At 51.7% G+C, this 14,451-nt stretch overlaps 3 protein-coding genes across 3 annotated transcripts; 2 read left to right on the top strand and 1 right to left on the bottom strand.

Annotated features, from left to right (window-relative positions):
• Positions 1 to 2,490: 2,490 nt before the first annotated feature.
• On the bottom strand, positions 2,491 to 3,176 carry HRG_12016 (tc5 transposase DNA-binding domain-containing protein; the record flags this gene model as incomplete). Its single annotated transcript, XM_044870486.1, has 2 exons — positions 2,491 to 2,664; positions 2,757 to 3,176. 2 exons carry the CDS (start codon positions 3,174 to 3,176, stop codon positions 2,491 to 2,493), a joined length of 594 nt encoding a protein of 197 aa, XP_044714437.1.
• Positions 3,177 to 5,168: 1,992 nt separating this feature from the next.
• On the top strand, positions 5,169 to 5,694 carry HRG_12015 (uncharacterized protein; the record flags this gene model as incomplete). The annotated part of the gene is made up of 2 exons (XM_044870485.1): positions 5,169 to 5,362; positions 5,418 to 5,694. The coding sequence occupies 2 exons, from the start codon at positions 5,169 to 5,171 to the stop codon at positions 5,692 to 5,694; spliced, it is 471 nt and encodes a 156-aa protein (XP_044714436.1).
• A 476-nt stretch (positions 5,695 to 6,170) lies between these two features.
• Positions 6,171 to 8,492, top strand: HRG_12014 (zinc finger, c3HC4 type (RING finger) domain-containing protein; the record flags this gene model as incomplete). Its single annotated transcript, XM_044870484.1, has 7 exons — positions 6,171 to 6,377; positions 6,438 to 6,592; positions 6,730 to 6,919; positions 6,977 to 7,132; positions 7,185 to 7,712; positions 7,765 to 7,952; positions 8,009 to 8,492. 7 exons carry the CDS (start codon positions 6,171 to 6,173, stop codon positions 8,490 to 8,492), a joined length of 1,908 nt encoding a protein of 635 aa, XP_044714435.1.
• Positions 8,493 to 14,451: the final 5,959 nt, after the last annotated feature.

Here is a 14,451-nt window from a genome sequence, read left to right as displayed (position 1 = left end):
AATACGAGATCGAGCCTGGATTGTTTGCTAAGCAAGCTGATAGCTTCCAGTCGCGATCGATTAAAGTCTCGTCGTTAATGGCTCTGCGAATAATCTGTTGAATCATGTCGGAATGTGACGGGAATTGCTTGGCTGGTTCGGAAAGAAACATGTAACCTTCCGTACAAGACTAGGATATCCTACGATACTTCTTACAGGCAATCCTTTATTATCGATGATTCTAAAGGACGCACAATAAAAGTTCACCGTTAGATCGAAGGGCTGGAGCATTGATCGCTTTCTTGTTGCCTGCGCACTCTCAGAGCGATGGGTGTTGCCCTCGTTCGTGGCCGTAACGAGTTGACGTAATCCATTTGTAGACTTTATAGCTGGGACTGTCATCGCAGGAGCTATCTGTCGTTCTGTTTGACTATCGTCGGAAGTGAGATCGATCGTCTGCGCGTCATGGTCGTTGGATCTCGAGCTTTGTATATTCGTCCGGACGGGAACTTGTCGAGACTGTCGGGTAAGGAGATTTCCGCAAAAAGACAGACTGTCCATAAGTTGACTAAGGGATACTGCCCGATGGGAGTATCCCGTCGCCGTACAAGATCATCAGCCATTGCCTCTTAATAAGTTAATGACGAAGAGGTGGTAGATGAAGTAAACGAATTTTCTTCGTAATCTTAATGGAATACTTTTAGTTTCAAAGTGTGTAGAGCATAAATGCAGATAAGGAGTGGAGTTTATTTAGTCATCATTATATGAGTTGTGTACCATTATCTCAACCCATTCCTGGAATTTTCTCCCAATTATCTGCCACCGAGGAGTAATTGACTGTAGGTCCTCGCTTTCTTGGGAATAGCTATAGTTCTCCTCTGTTTGATGATGACCTAAGACGATTATTAACGTACCTCACTGAGTCATGCAACGCACCACGTCATGCAACAAATTGCCCGACCGGCAAGCCAGAGCGAAAATTAATCCTGCAACGACACAACCATTTAAAATACTATTAAACATTACAATATGTGAAACACTTCATACAGAGTCTATCTATATGATGGTTTCTTGAAATATGAGCAGGCGGTCTTGTGGTCCGCCCAGACCTGAGACTGAGAAACCGGCCTCCATACTTCCCTGCGCTTCCGTCGAACGGGAGGTATGTCTTTACCCCTAAAGCTCCGGGACTGTGGTCTCGAGCCACTGAAGCTTCAGAACCATCTTTACCCTTTCTTCCTCCGAGTTGTTGCGTGGTTGAATGCCCGTCGCGCAAACCCGCTTCCAACGCCCTCGTTTTCTCACCGCTACCATGTCTTTTGTGCCCTCTTACACCAGGCTTTGACGTAGCAGCTACCTCAAACTTGACTTCCCGAATAGCCTGGCGTTCAGCCTCGCGTGCAGACCTCTCTGCTTTTAATTTTGCTGCGGCCTCCCGTTTCTCAGCTCGCTTTGCCTCGCGCTCCGCAGCACGCTCTGTCTTCTCTCGAGAACGCTGCTCTCGCAAGGCCTGACGCATTGCAGCCCGCTGTTTTTCTTCTCGGCAGATTCTCGAGCCTTTTCTTCACGTGATATGGCTACCTGAGTCGACGATCTTCAATGGCTTGCTTGCGCTGCTCGTCGGCCTGTGCCTTGTCCGTCTGACGTCGCCGCGCCAGTTCCACCTTGGCTGGACTGAAAAGACCGGCTGGCCACCACTTTCTTCCGGATTGAAAAGGCCCAAGGCCTTTCTGCGTTTCCTTTATGTGCAAGTTTGAGCGCTTCCTGTAGATCTCGATTTTCGTGTTGTACGAGCTCATATTGTGTCGCCAGTTTCTCTGATGCTCGGGAGAGCGCTGTGACTCGGGAGTCCATCAGCCCTTCCTTGCGGAGACGGCGGGTAATGCGCCGAATAGCCCGAAGAGAGCCTGGAGTCTTCATCGCCCTTCTCAGATGCAGTTTGTGGGGTGTCACATCACTGCTGTGGCTAATCTTGGACAATACTTTGCCGGGGTCGAGTGGATGGATTCTGTGCCCGCCAACCAGCCTCGATATTTTTGGCCGTAAATGCCTGGTTCCACGCATCACGAAAGAGTGGCCAAAATTCCGTAAGGCGAATTAACCCCATCCAATGGACATCAGCTGGTCGGAACCTTGAGCATAATAGGTGGAGAGTGCGAAAACAGGCCAACATCGAGTGGTTGAAGCCGATGAGTTGAGTGCGATGGCAACACAGCAATGAGAATTCGATTCCGATCGGCATAGTCAATGAATTTCAGGTTAATGTGACTATTGGACCGTCTAAAATTAAGAGACGGTAGGCACGACCAGCCTTTTGCTTCGTATGGCAGTCAAATATGCGCTGAGCCAGTGTAAACCCAGTGCATCACAGCTCCAGCCGTTTTCCGTACTGGCGAAGAAGGCTACTTGCTGGAATGGTCAAAATCCTCGCCAAGTATCTTGAAAGTCTTTGACTCCCTTTGTAAATGAGGGCCGGTGGCAGGTACGAATAATCTGCACATATGGCAGCGATCAGCGTGATGAACTCCCGGTTCCCGTCTTGGCTTGCCCCGACCAGTTTTCCGCGCCTGAGGGCTTCGGGGACAACTCGCTTGGTGGAGCGAGAGAGACCAATTTGGAATCCTTCTCGTCAAAATTATAAACATTTGAGGGACTGATGTTGTACTTTTCGATCTTTTCGCGGAGCTAGTTGGATTCGGTCAGAAATGGCGACTTTACGGCATTTGACCGAGTATTGTCGGCAGTATACTTGAAATGACGATAAAAAGCAGTCTTACTAGATTGAAGAAGTTTTGGAAATGCCTGGAATTATCAGCAGCCTTCCGCTGATGATCTATGGTGCGCAAATACAAGCTCGAAAGACGGTCATGGTGTCGCTTGCGGAAGCGGCTCACCCAGTTGACACCAAGCTCTGTCCCTGCGATTTCCTCGGCGATATTCTTCAACATCTGAGGGGTAGGCGGGATACCACGGTCGGTCAGCTTATTGACGTGCCCAATAAGAATCTCCTCCTGCGCGCTGGTGAGTTTCTGTCGCGAGTAAGAGTTCGCGTCGTGATTTGAGGCTGTTTTGCCTTTGAAGCGGCGCCACAGCGTGGATTTGTCGATATTGTATCTCCTCGCGGTCTCTGCATATTTAGGGCGATCTTGGGATTGCAGTTCTATAATTGCCTCTGCAATACGAGGGTTGTGATCCATATCGCGTCAATTTGAAGAAGACGCGTCAGGTGTTGAAAATTGTTGCATGACCTAGTGCGTTGCATGACGCAGTGGGGTACGTTAGTTGAATCTTTCCTTTTCTTTTATAGGTAGAACTAGAGTGTTACAGTGTAGTTTGCATAGCGACCCACGAGATGAGTACGTGCAATTCGCGCATGCACCTGACCCTAGCATTTCCAGAGTGTAACAGCCTTGAAACACCCCATTCCCTTTTATACACTGGACACAGGGAGCTTTCGGCTGATCACCGAATATAAATATCAAGGCGGCATCGAGATGTTGGCTTCGTGTAACTTAAGTCGATGCGAATGTGATATACCTTGCCTCGCCTTCGTATTGAGACATATAAAGCGTTTAGGGGCTGTAGATGCTAGCAATCTCTCGACCTTGGACGAACGGACTTGATACACCTTAGACAACGCCCATGATGTAAGTTCAATGCTAGTTATTGGTTGTTGTGCAGTAGGAGGAATTGATGGGAGGAGAATACTGTCAATCGTGATAGCTTGCATTTTTAATATTCGTCCACGCAAAATAAAGTAGGGGGAAGAAAGAAACGTGACTGTAAAGATCTGCTATAACTTCGTCGTATATGCAATTAACCCTGCTTCTGCTAAGCCGAATATTTAAAATGGGCCATAACCTCTATGGTCACAGTAGGGTATACGTAATGACAAATTTTCTTCCCAAATGCGTTTTGAGACAGTCTGGCCTACAGTCGCCCGTAGGTCCCTTCCCCCGTCAGCGGGTTCCGGGCACGGCGGTAAAGCCGTAATATTAGTCAGTCTTCGGTCAGAGCCGGGTGACTGAGAAAGCCCACCTTAGCTTGGCTGGTGAAGGTGAACCGGAATCCAGAAAAGTGGGGCGTGGCACGAGTAACGACGACTGCCTGTCGCACAAGGCAAACCGTCAATCATCCCCTTTGCTTTTGCTTGCTAGCCCAAAAGGGCCCATCTTTTCCGCCTCGTTCGCTCGCTCAGGCAACAGGCCGACGTCAGACGAAGCCCAAGCGCCCGTTTCCCTACGAGCTTCGCCGTTGCCTCACCATCTCAACGAACCTCGTTGGCCTTAGCCAAACAGTCGGAATAGACAGGATCGAGGACGAATGCGCGCGCCCTGGCCGCCTGTCGCCGGGCTGAAGCTCGATCGCGGCTGATGGCAGAACCTGTATCATGATGCGCTGGCCGACGAGTTGGTCGTCCAGGAAGTCATTCTCGACTCCTCCAGGGCGAACACTTCGATGGGGCCGAACAGGAGCGCCAGGAGGCGAGGCGCGAGATTGCCAGGTTGAGGGCCCTTCTCAGTCAGCCGCCGGGACCTGCTCAAACCCCCAACAGGGACTCGAGCTGCGATGGAGGTCAGTATCCTCCCTCGCTCTCCTCTGTTCAGCCTCCGGAATTCGGCGCTGACTCGGTGAGGATAGACGGCCGTGACGATGCCCAAGCCCAGAGCCGCCATTCTCTGCCCACCTCGACAACCCCAACAGGTAAGCTCTGCTTTTCCCTCGCCCAACCTCGCCTGTCTGTGCTTCCTGTCCATCGCCACTTCGTTTCCCTTTCGCTGCATTCTGTTCTTTACTCCTCCTCTTTCCCTTTCTGAACTCCAACCGCATCCTCTACCCAGTGGAATCATCCTAGTTGCTATTCAGCATCTAAGCTCTGACGACCACCTGCTTAGTTTGTGTGCATCTTTCAACCTTTGCCGCCATATTGGCGCCTGCCAGGTCAAAGAACACCTCACTCGTCATTGTGGCGCATTTCCCTTTAGCAAAGCTTTGCCGCACTCAAACACCGCACACCCATTCCTTGGCATGACATTTTGGGCTCCTTGATTTCCTCTCGATTCCGCGCTTGCGCCTTGTTTCATCCCGCCTTGCTGACAGCTGCCCCTCCAGCGCGACTATCCGCCAGCGTGGAACCAGCCAGTTCGCGCCGTAGCTCGGCGGCATTTTCGACTCCTCGCACGCTCAGGATGGACAATGACATCTGGAGAAGCCCAGGTGCCCGCTCTCTGCCGAGTCGCAAGCGTGAGTGTGAATCGCCGCTCCTGGGCATCGCTAGAGGAACGGCCAAGGCTCGACGCATCACCCCGACGCCTCAAAGTAATGGATTCGCCACACCGCAAGACAGCGCCAGCAGTGTCATAGACATTATCGACCTTACTGGGCACGCCAGCTCCATCCCCCCTCGTAAGCAATGTCAAGCACTAACCAGTGGCCAGGGATGACGTCGATTACGATGCGACATGCATCGCTCAACATATCAAAGAAGAGAAGAGACACGAGCAGGAGATGAGAGACAGGAGTCTGGCTCAGCAGCTTTCGAGCCAAGGAGATCCTGCTCCAGTCGTCCCGTCTACTCCGGCTCCAGGTTCGGGCCACTCAGACGCCTTTTCAAAGATAATGGCTTCGCAAATGCCCAACTCGCACGGGCAATTCGTTAAGCGCGAAGACCCAGCTTCGCCCGCCACAGACACTACCCATGCCTGGCGCATATGATGCCCGCTGGGATGAGCCTTACGGGCCCAATTCGTACAACTCTATGCCATCGACGGCTTTTGGTGCCCGGGTCAGAGCCCTTTTACGACGACTCCACAGGCATTTCCTCACAAGCCACTGCCGTCCAGTACAAGCTTCAGCCCAGGTGCTCTGAATCAGTCACCTGGTGTCAACGGGCTTCCTTTTTCGTACGGGAGCCCCTTTGCGCATCCCTATCAAGCAGGACGGCCGGGAGCAGTCGGTTTCGCACCGGCTTCGAGCATGTATGGCCCCCCCAGGACTCCAGCCTTGCCGAGCTCCGGCAGCGTGAGCCTGCTTGATGCCATTGACAAACCCAGCATGCTCGACTATGCCAACCAGCTCGACGCTGAAGGAAACTTTGCCGACAGGTTATCCAGCTTTCTTGACCACGCGTACCATGATCCCAATGTGAGCGAAAGGAGTTGGACGAGCTGCTGCAAAACATTCGCCCGGACATGGACATCCCGGATAAGCATCGGGACGGGACGCCGGCAGGACTTAAGCAGTCACTCTACCACCACCAGGAACTCGCCTTGTCTTGGATGAAGAAAATGGAGGAGGGTACCAACAAAGGCGGCATCTTGGCCGACGACATGGGTCTCGGCAAGACGATATCCACCCTGGCTCTCATGTTGGCAAGACCTGCCGTAGGGCGACCCAAGGTAAGTCGGGGATGTCTGGGGGGCACCGTGAACGAGCTTGGTTCCGCTGACACCAAGTAGACGAACTTGATTATCGGGCCGCTCTCGCTAGTACGCCAGTGGGAGGAAGAGATTTCGAAGAAGACTAAGCTCTCGCATCGCATGTCCGTCTTCGTATATCACAACACCAAGGCGATGACGGATGACTTGCTCAGATACGACGTTGTCCTAACGACGTACGGCACAATCGCTCAAGAACTAAAGCGGCTGGAGAAGTTCATGGAGGACAACGCCGATCGGAACATTGACTTAAACGACAGGGCCAACGCTCTCAAATTTCCTTGCTGCACCCGACCAAAGCTGTCTTTCATAGAGTCGTGCTCGACGAGGCACAGTGCATTAAGAACAGGAAGACCAAGACGGCGAAAGCCTGCCACGCGCTCAAATCCACATATCGGTGGTGCCTCACTGGTACCCCGATGATGAATGGGGTCCTCGAACTCTTCTCTCTTGTTCAGTTCCTCCACATCAAGCCTTACTGCGTGTGGGAGAATTTTCGACAGGTTAGTCCAGGACGACTTGGTTTGTGCTTGATTGAATAACATACTGACGGCCCGCAGGCGTTTGGCATCCTTTGCGGTCTCAAGGGCGATGCAAAGAGCGTCGCCATGAGCAGGCTTCGAGCTCTTCAAGGCTATCATGCTGCGAAGAAAGAAGGACTCGCAGCTGAATGGGAAACCCATTCTCAATCTTCCTTCGAAAGACGAAAGCATAGTGTATGCTAAGCTTTCTCCCGACGAGAGGGGATTCTACAAGCAGCTTGAGCAGAAGTCCCAGGTTCTATTCAGCAAGTACCTACGCGAAGGCTCTATCGGCAAGAATTATTCCAACATTCTCGTTCTCCTCCTCCGCATGCGGCAGGCTTGCTGTCATCCGCACCTCAACCTGGACGTGGACGATGCCACCCAGTTTGGCAAAGAGAAAGTGGACGAGAAAATGGTGCAACCGATCAAGAGGCTCAGCAAGGCCACTGTGGAAAGGATCAAGGCGATTGAGGCTTTTGAATGCCCGATATGTTTCGACGCTGTCCAGTCTCCATCGTTCTTTATCCCATGTGGCCACGACGGCTGCAAGGATTGTGTCACGCGCTTAGTCGACAACCTGCGGCCGCCAACCTGCAAGCTGGAGATGAAAGCGACAAGGCTAAGTGCTGTGTGTCGTGGCACTTTTGACGGCAAGAAGTGCTTCACGTACGAAGCGTTTCGGAGCGTTCACATGCCCGAAACTATGGTCAAGCAATCAGAGCCTGGCGTCGAGGACTCATCCAGCGACGACGATTCCAAGTCGGAGTCTGAGGTTGACACGGAGGAGGTTAACGCCAGGGAACTTGCGAGGTTTCGTCGTGGAGGATGACGACTCGGACCACGTGGACCACGCCAAGTCGCAAGCCAACAAGGCTGACAAGACTCCCAAGAAGAACAAAAAGGGCAAGAAAAAGCCGGCCGACGTCAAGCCATCCATGCTGAAGAGCTTGCGGCTAGAGGCAATCAAGAATCGGGAGGCGTACAAGCGATATATGCGCTACCTGCGAAAGACGTGGATGCCAGCGGCCAAAGTCACCGAGTGCATGAACCTTCTCAAGAAGATTCAAGAAACGGAGAGAAGACCATTGTCTTTTCTCAGTGGACCCTACTTCTGGATTTACTACAGGTGGCCATGTGGCATGACAAGTTCAAGGACAAGCCGGAGCGGTACGATGGCAGCATGTCGGGCGAGGATCGTGCCCGGGCTGCCAGAGACTTCCGGGACAGGGACAACGTCAAGGTCATGCTGGTGTCTCTCCGAGCCGGGAATGCGGGCTTGAACCTCGCGTCTGCCAACAATGTCATCATCATGGACCCTTTTTGGAATCCATACATCGAGATGCAGGCTGTGGACCGTGCGTACCGTATCGGCCAGAAACTGGAGGTGAAAGTCTACCGCATCCTCACCGAGGAGACGGTCGAGGACCGCATCATCGCGCTGCAAGAGCGCAAAAAGGCGATTGTTGAGGCGGCACTGGACGAGACCGAGAGCATGAAGATTGGTCGCCTGAATGTCAACGAACTCAAGTTCCTTTTCAACACGAGGGACTAGCGTGGAAACGCACGGCGCCTTGCCCCAGTTGCTGCGAAGGTCTCTTCTCCTTGCTCTGTCTTTGCTACCGGGCTTGGGGATCATGCATATGTCCCACGACGAGGGCACGAGAAAGCGGCGGAGGGCGAATTTTCCCTAGTATACATGGCATATGGCAGGGAGCCGAGTGGACGTCCATGGGTCTGATGAGAATGTGGCTTTAGACGAACGTATGTACGCGTCGCGAGCAGCACAACGAAGAGAGGCTTGGGTTTCTAGAGACTAGACGTCTATAGAGCTAGATGTGCACAGCATCAATCCATCGCCGCATGCATGTCCTTTCGATATCCGCGTGACTAGCTTGCCTAGTTGGGGATGGGGAGGTGTCGTGACTGGCACGTCGGTATCTCGAGTGCGGAGACAAGTCGCACATATGGGTCAAGATACGATCAAGCCGGCGCGAATGATTGTTATGTACATGGTCAAGTGCATGGGTATATATATACATGTACATCCCTAAGCCTCGCGGGCAGATTCTGCTTCCCTACCAAGACGACTCACCCGTCACGGGGCATGGCGGCCGTGCTTGCGAAAGTCGAGCACTACTTGTACATGTGGCAGCCTCTTTGCTGCGACGGACCGCAAGATCAGAGACCTTTGCTACAACGAGCACTGCGAAATTCGAAATCAGCTGGCCGACATCAGCTCTCGTCTCGGCGCCTTAGAAGCTCAACTTGCCAATACCAAACCCGTCTGTCAGAGTGCCACAGCACCAAGGATCGCAAACGGCATGCCAAACAGGACCCGCAGCAGCAGCGAGACCAGCCACCTCATGGGCCCGCAGAGCAGGCGCTGGATGACGAACCACGCGCGCGTCGCCGAAGCGGGGGAAGGCATCGGAAAACCTGCCCAGAGGGGGCGAGCGGAGCCGCGAAAACAGTAAACAAAGTCAAGCTCTCACGGGTCTGGCTTGGAAATAACCAAGGGAGTGACCGTCATGAGTACATGTTGAAAGGCCCAAGAGAGCATGGTGGAGGGGTCGGAGGGCTCTGGAGGTCTGAAACAATCGGGGCCGATACCACGCTGGAAGGAGTACATTTTGCGCTGATGACGGACGTTCTTTTTCTTGAAGTCGAGATTAACGGCGGCAGCCACTTTCCCATAACGCTGCAATGGAATGACGAGACCGAAGCCTTCGAAGGGCAGGATATGCTGAGGGAAATGAATCTCCTTATCGGTTACGATGAGATCTTTAAGATGCTCTGCCACCCCTATCAGGCGTGTAGGGACTGGCGGTTTTGTCAAGTATGAGTACTCACGAAGAGAGCATGCAAGTGGGCATTGATTGTTTTATATTAACGGAGGTAGCCGTAGGCAGAGAAAGTGGACAGCGACGTAAATTACCGTCGCTCGAATTCAGTGCCCTCAGAGCGATACCAAGTGCTCCGTCGACCGTTCAGTACCGGATTTAGTCGCTACGGACAGTTGCATCTCCACCTCTCCATCTACCCGTTTCCTCTGGTGCTCTCTTATCATACTGTCCAGGGGTACTGCTGGCATAAATAAAATCGCCAGGCAAAGTCCACACTGACCTCCAAACTGGTGCCTCACCCAACCAGTCATAGAACATACTAGGAGCACAGATGATGCTAGGAATACCATTCCGCTTACTGCTCCAGGCCACGGTACCCTGGTTTGACGTCGGTTGCTCTGGCTGAGGCTGGTTAGAGCGCCGGTCAACACGACGAAAACGTTGTGTCTTCTTCCATATCGCAATAACCATAATAACGGTAGTCAAGTGAGACACCATTGGAGCAGCCCACCAGTATTCGACGCCAGAGAGCCCGATTTGCCAAACGGTCGCCCCAATAAAGGGAAGGTGAAAGACTAATGCTAGTCCAAAATAATGATTCTCGCCTTAATGCAGGGGCCAGGCTCGACGGTGCGAGAAAAATAGGCATAAATCAAGGATCGACAACTTGAATAAGCTATAAATCATGAGTATATCGGGATAACTAGACGGCCTGAATGGGGAGTACCTCGATGATGTCGACGCATAACATGGTGACCCCTTTCCAGGCTGTGAAGAAGGGATAGGCAAGGACGCCAGGGAGGAGTGCATTTCTCGCACTGCCAAACAAAGCGGCGAATATTAATCCTATACCCACGAAGAGACATGCTATGGGAATCAACACCCGAGTTCGCCTACGCGAAGCTTCTCTTTGCTTGACCCTGATCATCCAGTATAGGTAAGGCGCCAGAAAGACCGTTGTCACGGCAAACACGACACCGGCCTCGGTGACCTCCCTGGTGGTGATCTCGTCCCGCATGTCGAAATACGGCAACCTTGAAGGGTGGAGAGAGCGGAATTCTGACTTGGAGTAATGAGAATATGAGCACCGGGCTTACCCGGAACAAGAAGTGCTTTATATAGACGTTTAAGTCATAACAGCGAATATTGGTATATAGCAAGTAACGCTCAGATGAAGAGGGCTACAGTACATTGTCCAGTCGCCTTACAACGGGAAGACATACCTAGAGTAAGGTGGTGATGGGGTGCTTTGTGCATAGTACGGTTACACCATCATTGTCTTGAGACTGGGCTATACCGTAGTTGATATGATGATTTACATACATGAGGCGGGTGAGCTTCCTCCATGTCGAAACGGCCTGGTCAGAGTAGGGTTGGCGGAACGGCATGTCTTCAACCAGTCAATGCGTTTGGCCCCCGGTTACGAGGCCATCCAGTAGATCGGCATCACCAGCCGTGTATTCATCCTGGTTCATGCACTTTGGCTTGCATGCGTCTAAGTTCACCTTGATTAGGAGGTCGGAACGCCATGGGCCTGTGCAGAGGCAACTTGCCTGGGTCTGCAGTCAAAATGAACATGGACGTGACAACACCATGAGCTCCCTGGACCAAGGAAGTGAGGTCAAAACATGAGCAGAAGGCGTCATTGATCCATTCCACATTGGGGTTGTGACATAACAGCGCAGATCTAGGAAAGCGTGACTCTCAGCTGTGACAACTCCGCAGGATGGGCTTCGTACTGGCTCGGGAACCTGTCTCTCACCTGGTCGTCCTGGATCTCGGCCTCGTTGGGGCTGTTGGTCGTGAACATTAAGGAAAGGCAGGACTGTCACGGAGGAGGGGAACACAGGATAGATTACTGAGATCGAAGAGATATGCTGTTACTTAGGCGATTCCTCCGGTTTGTTCTGTCTCCTCAAGAATCTTCTCCATCGCTCTTTCAAAAGTGCTCTGCCCTTATCGCGGTCTAACTCATCAACCGAATACCATCCTTGACCTTCCATGAAAATAGCGCTCGCACCGCAACTCGCTAATTTGACAAATCTTCTGGACTCTTCCTGCCATATTTCGCGCATACTTTTCCATTTCGGCGCTAATGCTCTTGAAAACCGGGATGCCCACTCCCACACCGAACTTGAAAGGCCCCCAAGCCTTTCTACCCTCACTGAGCTTTCGATAGTTCCAGTAACGGAGTAGAGACGATTTATCTTTGAGGTCGTGGAAACTATCGCGGAGTGTTTGTCCTGCATACACTGACAAGTTTCAGTGATGATCTGAAAGGGTTGGACTCCAAGTCGGCACGGCTCGTCATGGCTGCACTTCTTCTGATCAACATCGTTGAGGTGACCGCAATTCATCGAGCCTTGGGTGACAATATGTGATGCCATCGTTTTATTGCAGGTAGCTGTTGCGGAAGACTTGTTATGGTAATGACCGTGTCCATGTATGCGCCATGGGATACTTTATAGGTCAGAAGTTCAGCTCTACAGCTTTTACCAATCTCCTTACGCTTACATTGAGAAGGCGAGGTATAGAAGCTGTCACGAAACTTAGTCTCATTACTACGCTTTGTCGTTGGCCGTGTCACCTGCGGCGTGCATGCCAAGTGCAGGGCCGTTACAAGGTCAATCAAGCAAGACGTACGGCTGCTGCAGAGAGCTAGGTAGTAGCTACCGCAATCACCCACACCGGATGATCATTTCGGGCTTAGGACCAGGCTTTGTTACACCCTCAAACAAGGCCGATGGGTACTGTAGCGGGACATAGAATGCCGCTATGTCCTAATTAACAGGCACTCATAAAGTACCACAGCTTTGCTGCTCAATATGGGATGCATTTGAAGATCGCTCGGCGGCGTGGCTGCAGGCTCTTCGCATCAGCCGCATGCACGCGTCAGGGTCGGCAGGCTGCCCACCACCAGTGCAGATACGATTATTTGACCAATCATCTGAGCTTCCTGCCAGTGAGCGGGCCGGCACGTCTTCCACTGTCAATGCAGTCGGCCCCCTGTCTGGCTAGGTATTCGATAGATCGTCACGGGTATGGGTATGGCAACCCCCTGGGTTGCGCAAAAAAGCTTTGAGGAACGAAGATAAAGGTCGGATAAAAAGAACGGGATAACAGAACGGCAGGGAAAGTAGGTACCTACGGGCGACTGTAGGCCAGACTGTCTCAAAACGCATTTTGGGCTGTGGGCACCCCGGGGTTAGATTACCCGATCGGGTCTAAGTGCAACTGGGTAACTTGTATATACCGATACTCTTCTATTAGCATAGGGCATTGAAAGAAATGAAAGTAAGCGTTCGCTCTGCGCATTGGTACACATTTTCAGTGCTTTTCTCCCTTCTACGATATCATTGAGCCCGAATAGCGCTTTACTCAGTTAAACAAATATGCCTCGACCACAAATTGATCTTTCCACAGTTCAGGAGGAAATCACCGGCTTGCATCGAGATGGATCCTCTATTAATACAATCCGTACGCATCTTCTCGAGCATCATCAGCTTCAAGTAAGCCGCGCCAGTCTCTATCGATCGATCAAAGACTGGGGACTTCTTCGTCAAGCACGTACGATCACTTCAGATACCTTACGGGACCGAATTAGGTCGCTATTCTTTGATGAATGTCTTAAGGATGATTTCATGCTTAAACGACTTAGAGACGAGGGGTTTACGATCTCAAAGTTCCGTCTTGAAAGAATTCGGCTTGAAGAGGGGCTCTACCGCCGCCAATCCCCTGAAGCGCTCCAAGTCGCAAGGGAACGCGCCCGGTCCTTTTTTAACAGCCAGGCACAGATCTCTACAACGCTACAAGGACATGGCGGAACTATCTCTATACGTATATGCGCCAGCAACATCATATTATTAGTCGTGATGCCCTATACGCAGAGTATCGAGACTTCACGCCTGAGAACGTTAGGGAACGATGGGGACGAACACGTTACACGACGTGACTTCTCTATCCATGGCCCAGACTGGGTCTGGTCTATTGATGGCTACGACAAACTTAAGAATTGGGGTTTTGAGATCTATGCTGGTATTGACGCGTACTCACGGTATATTACGTGGTTTTACTGTGGGTTTTCGTCCAGTACGAGCTGGAACGTTGCAAAACAGTACCTCCACGTACTAAACCAGCGGCACGCTATGCCTCGTATCTTGCGATCGGACCATGGTAATGAGACATCCCTCTTATGCGGGATACATTATTACCTATCCGGCATGCGAACGAAGGAACAGGGCTCTGATCTCGTCCCAATTGCATTTGGAGACTGCTGGTACTTTGGCCGAAGCATTCATAACACCCGGATTGAGAGCTGGTGGCATCGGTTAGGCAGTAATCGTGCTGGGTTCTGGCGAGTAAGTATAATTTTATCCATCATCTACCCTAGTTATACTAACTCCATTAGCAATACTTTCAATGGCTCACCGAACATGGCTTATTTGACAGTAGCTCAAGGGCGGATCGAGTGGCAATTCTCTATATCTATATGGATACTATCCGTCAAGAGCTAGTCCAATTCGTTCATATGTGGAACAGTCATACTATTCGACATCAGCCAAATCGTCCACACGTTCGAAGCGGGCAACCTACGGTCTTATATCATCAGCTTGATTCTGCTGGTGAACAGAATTATGCCGAGGAGATCCCACCGGATCGGCTTCGCAT

The sequence above is a fragment of the Hirsutella rhossiliensis genome (genome assembly GCF_020360975.1).
Source record: "Hirsutella rhossiliensis strain HR02 chromosome Unknown scaffold00034, whole genome shotgun sequence".
Taxonomy (NCBI): Eukaryota; Fungi; Ascomycota; class Sordariomycetes; order Hypocreales; family Ophiocordycipitaceae; genus Hirsutella; species Hirsutella rhossiliensis.
The sequence above is the reverse complement of the archived record's forward strand: the minus strand, read 5'-3'. Positions and strand labels throughout refer to the sequence as shown.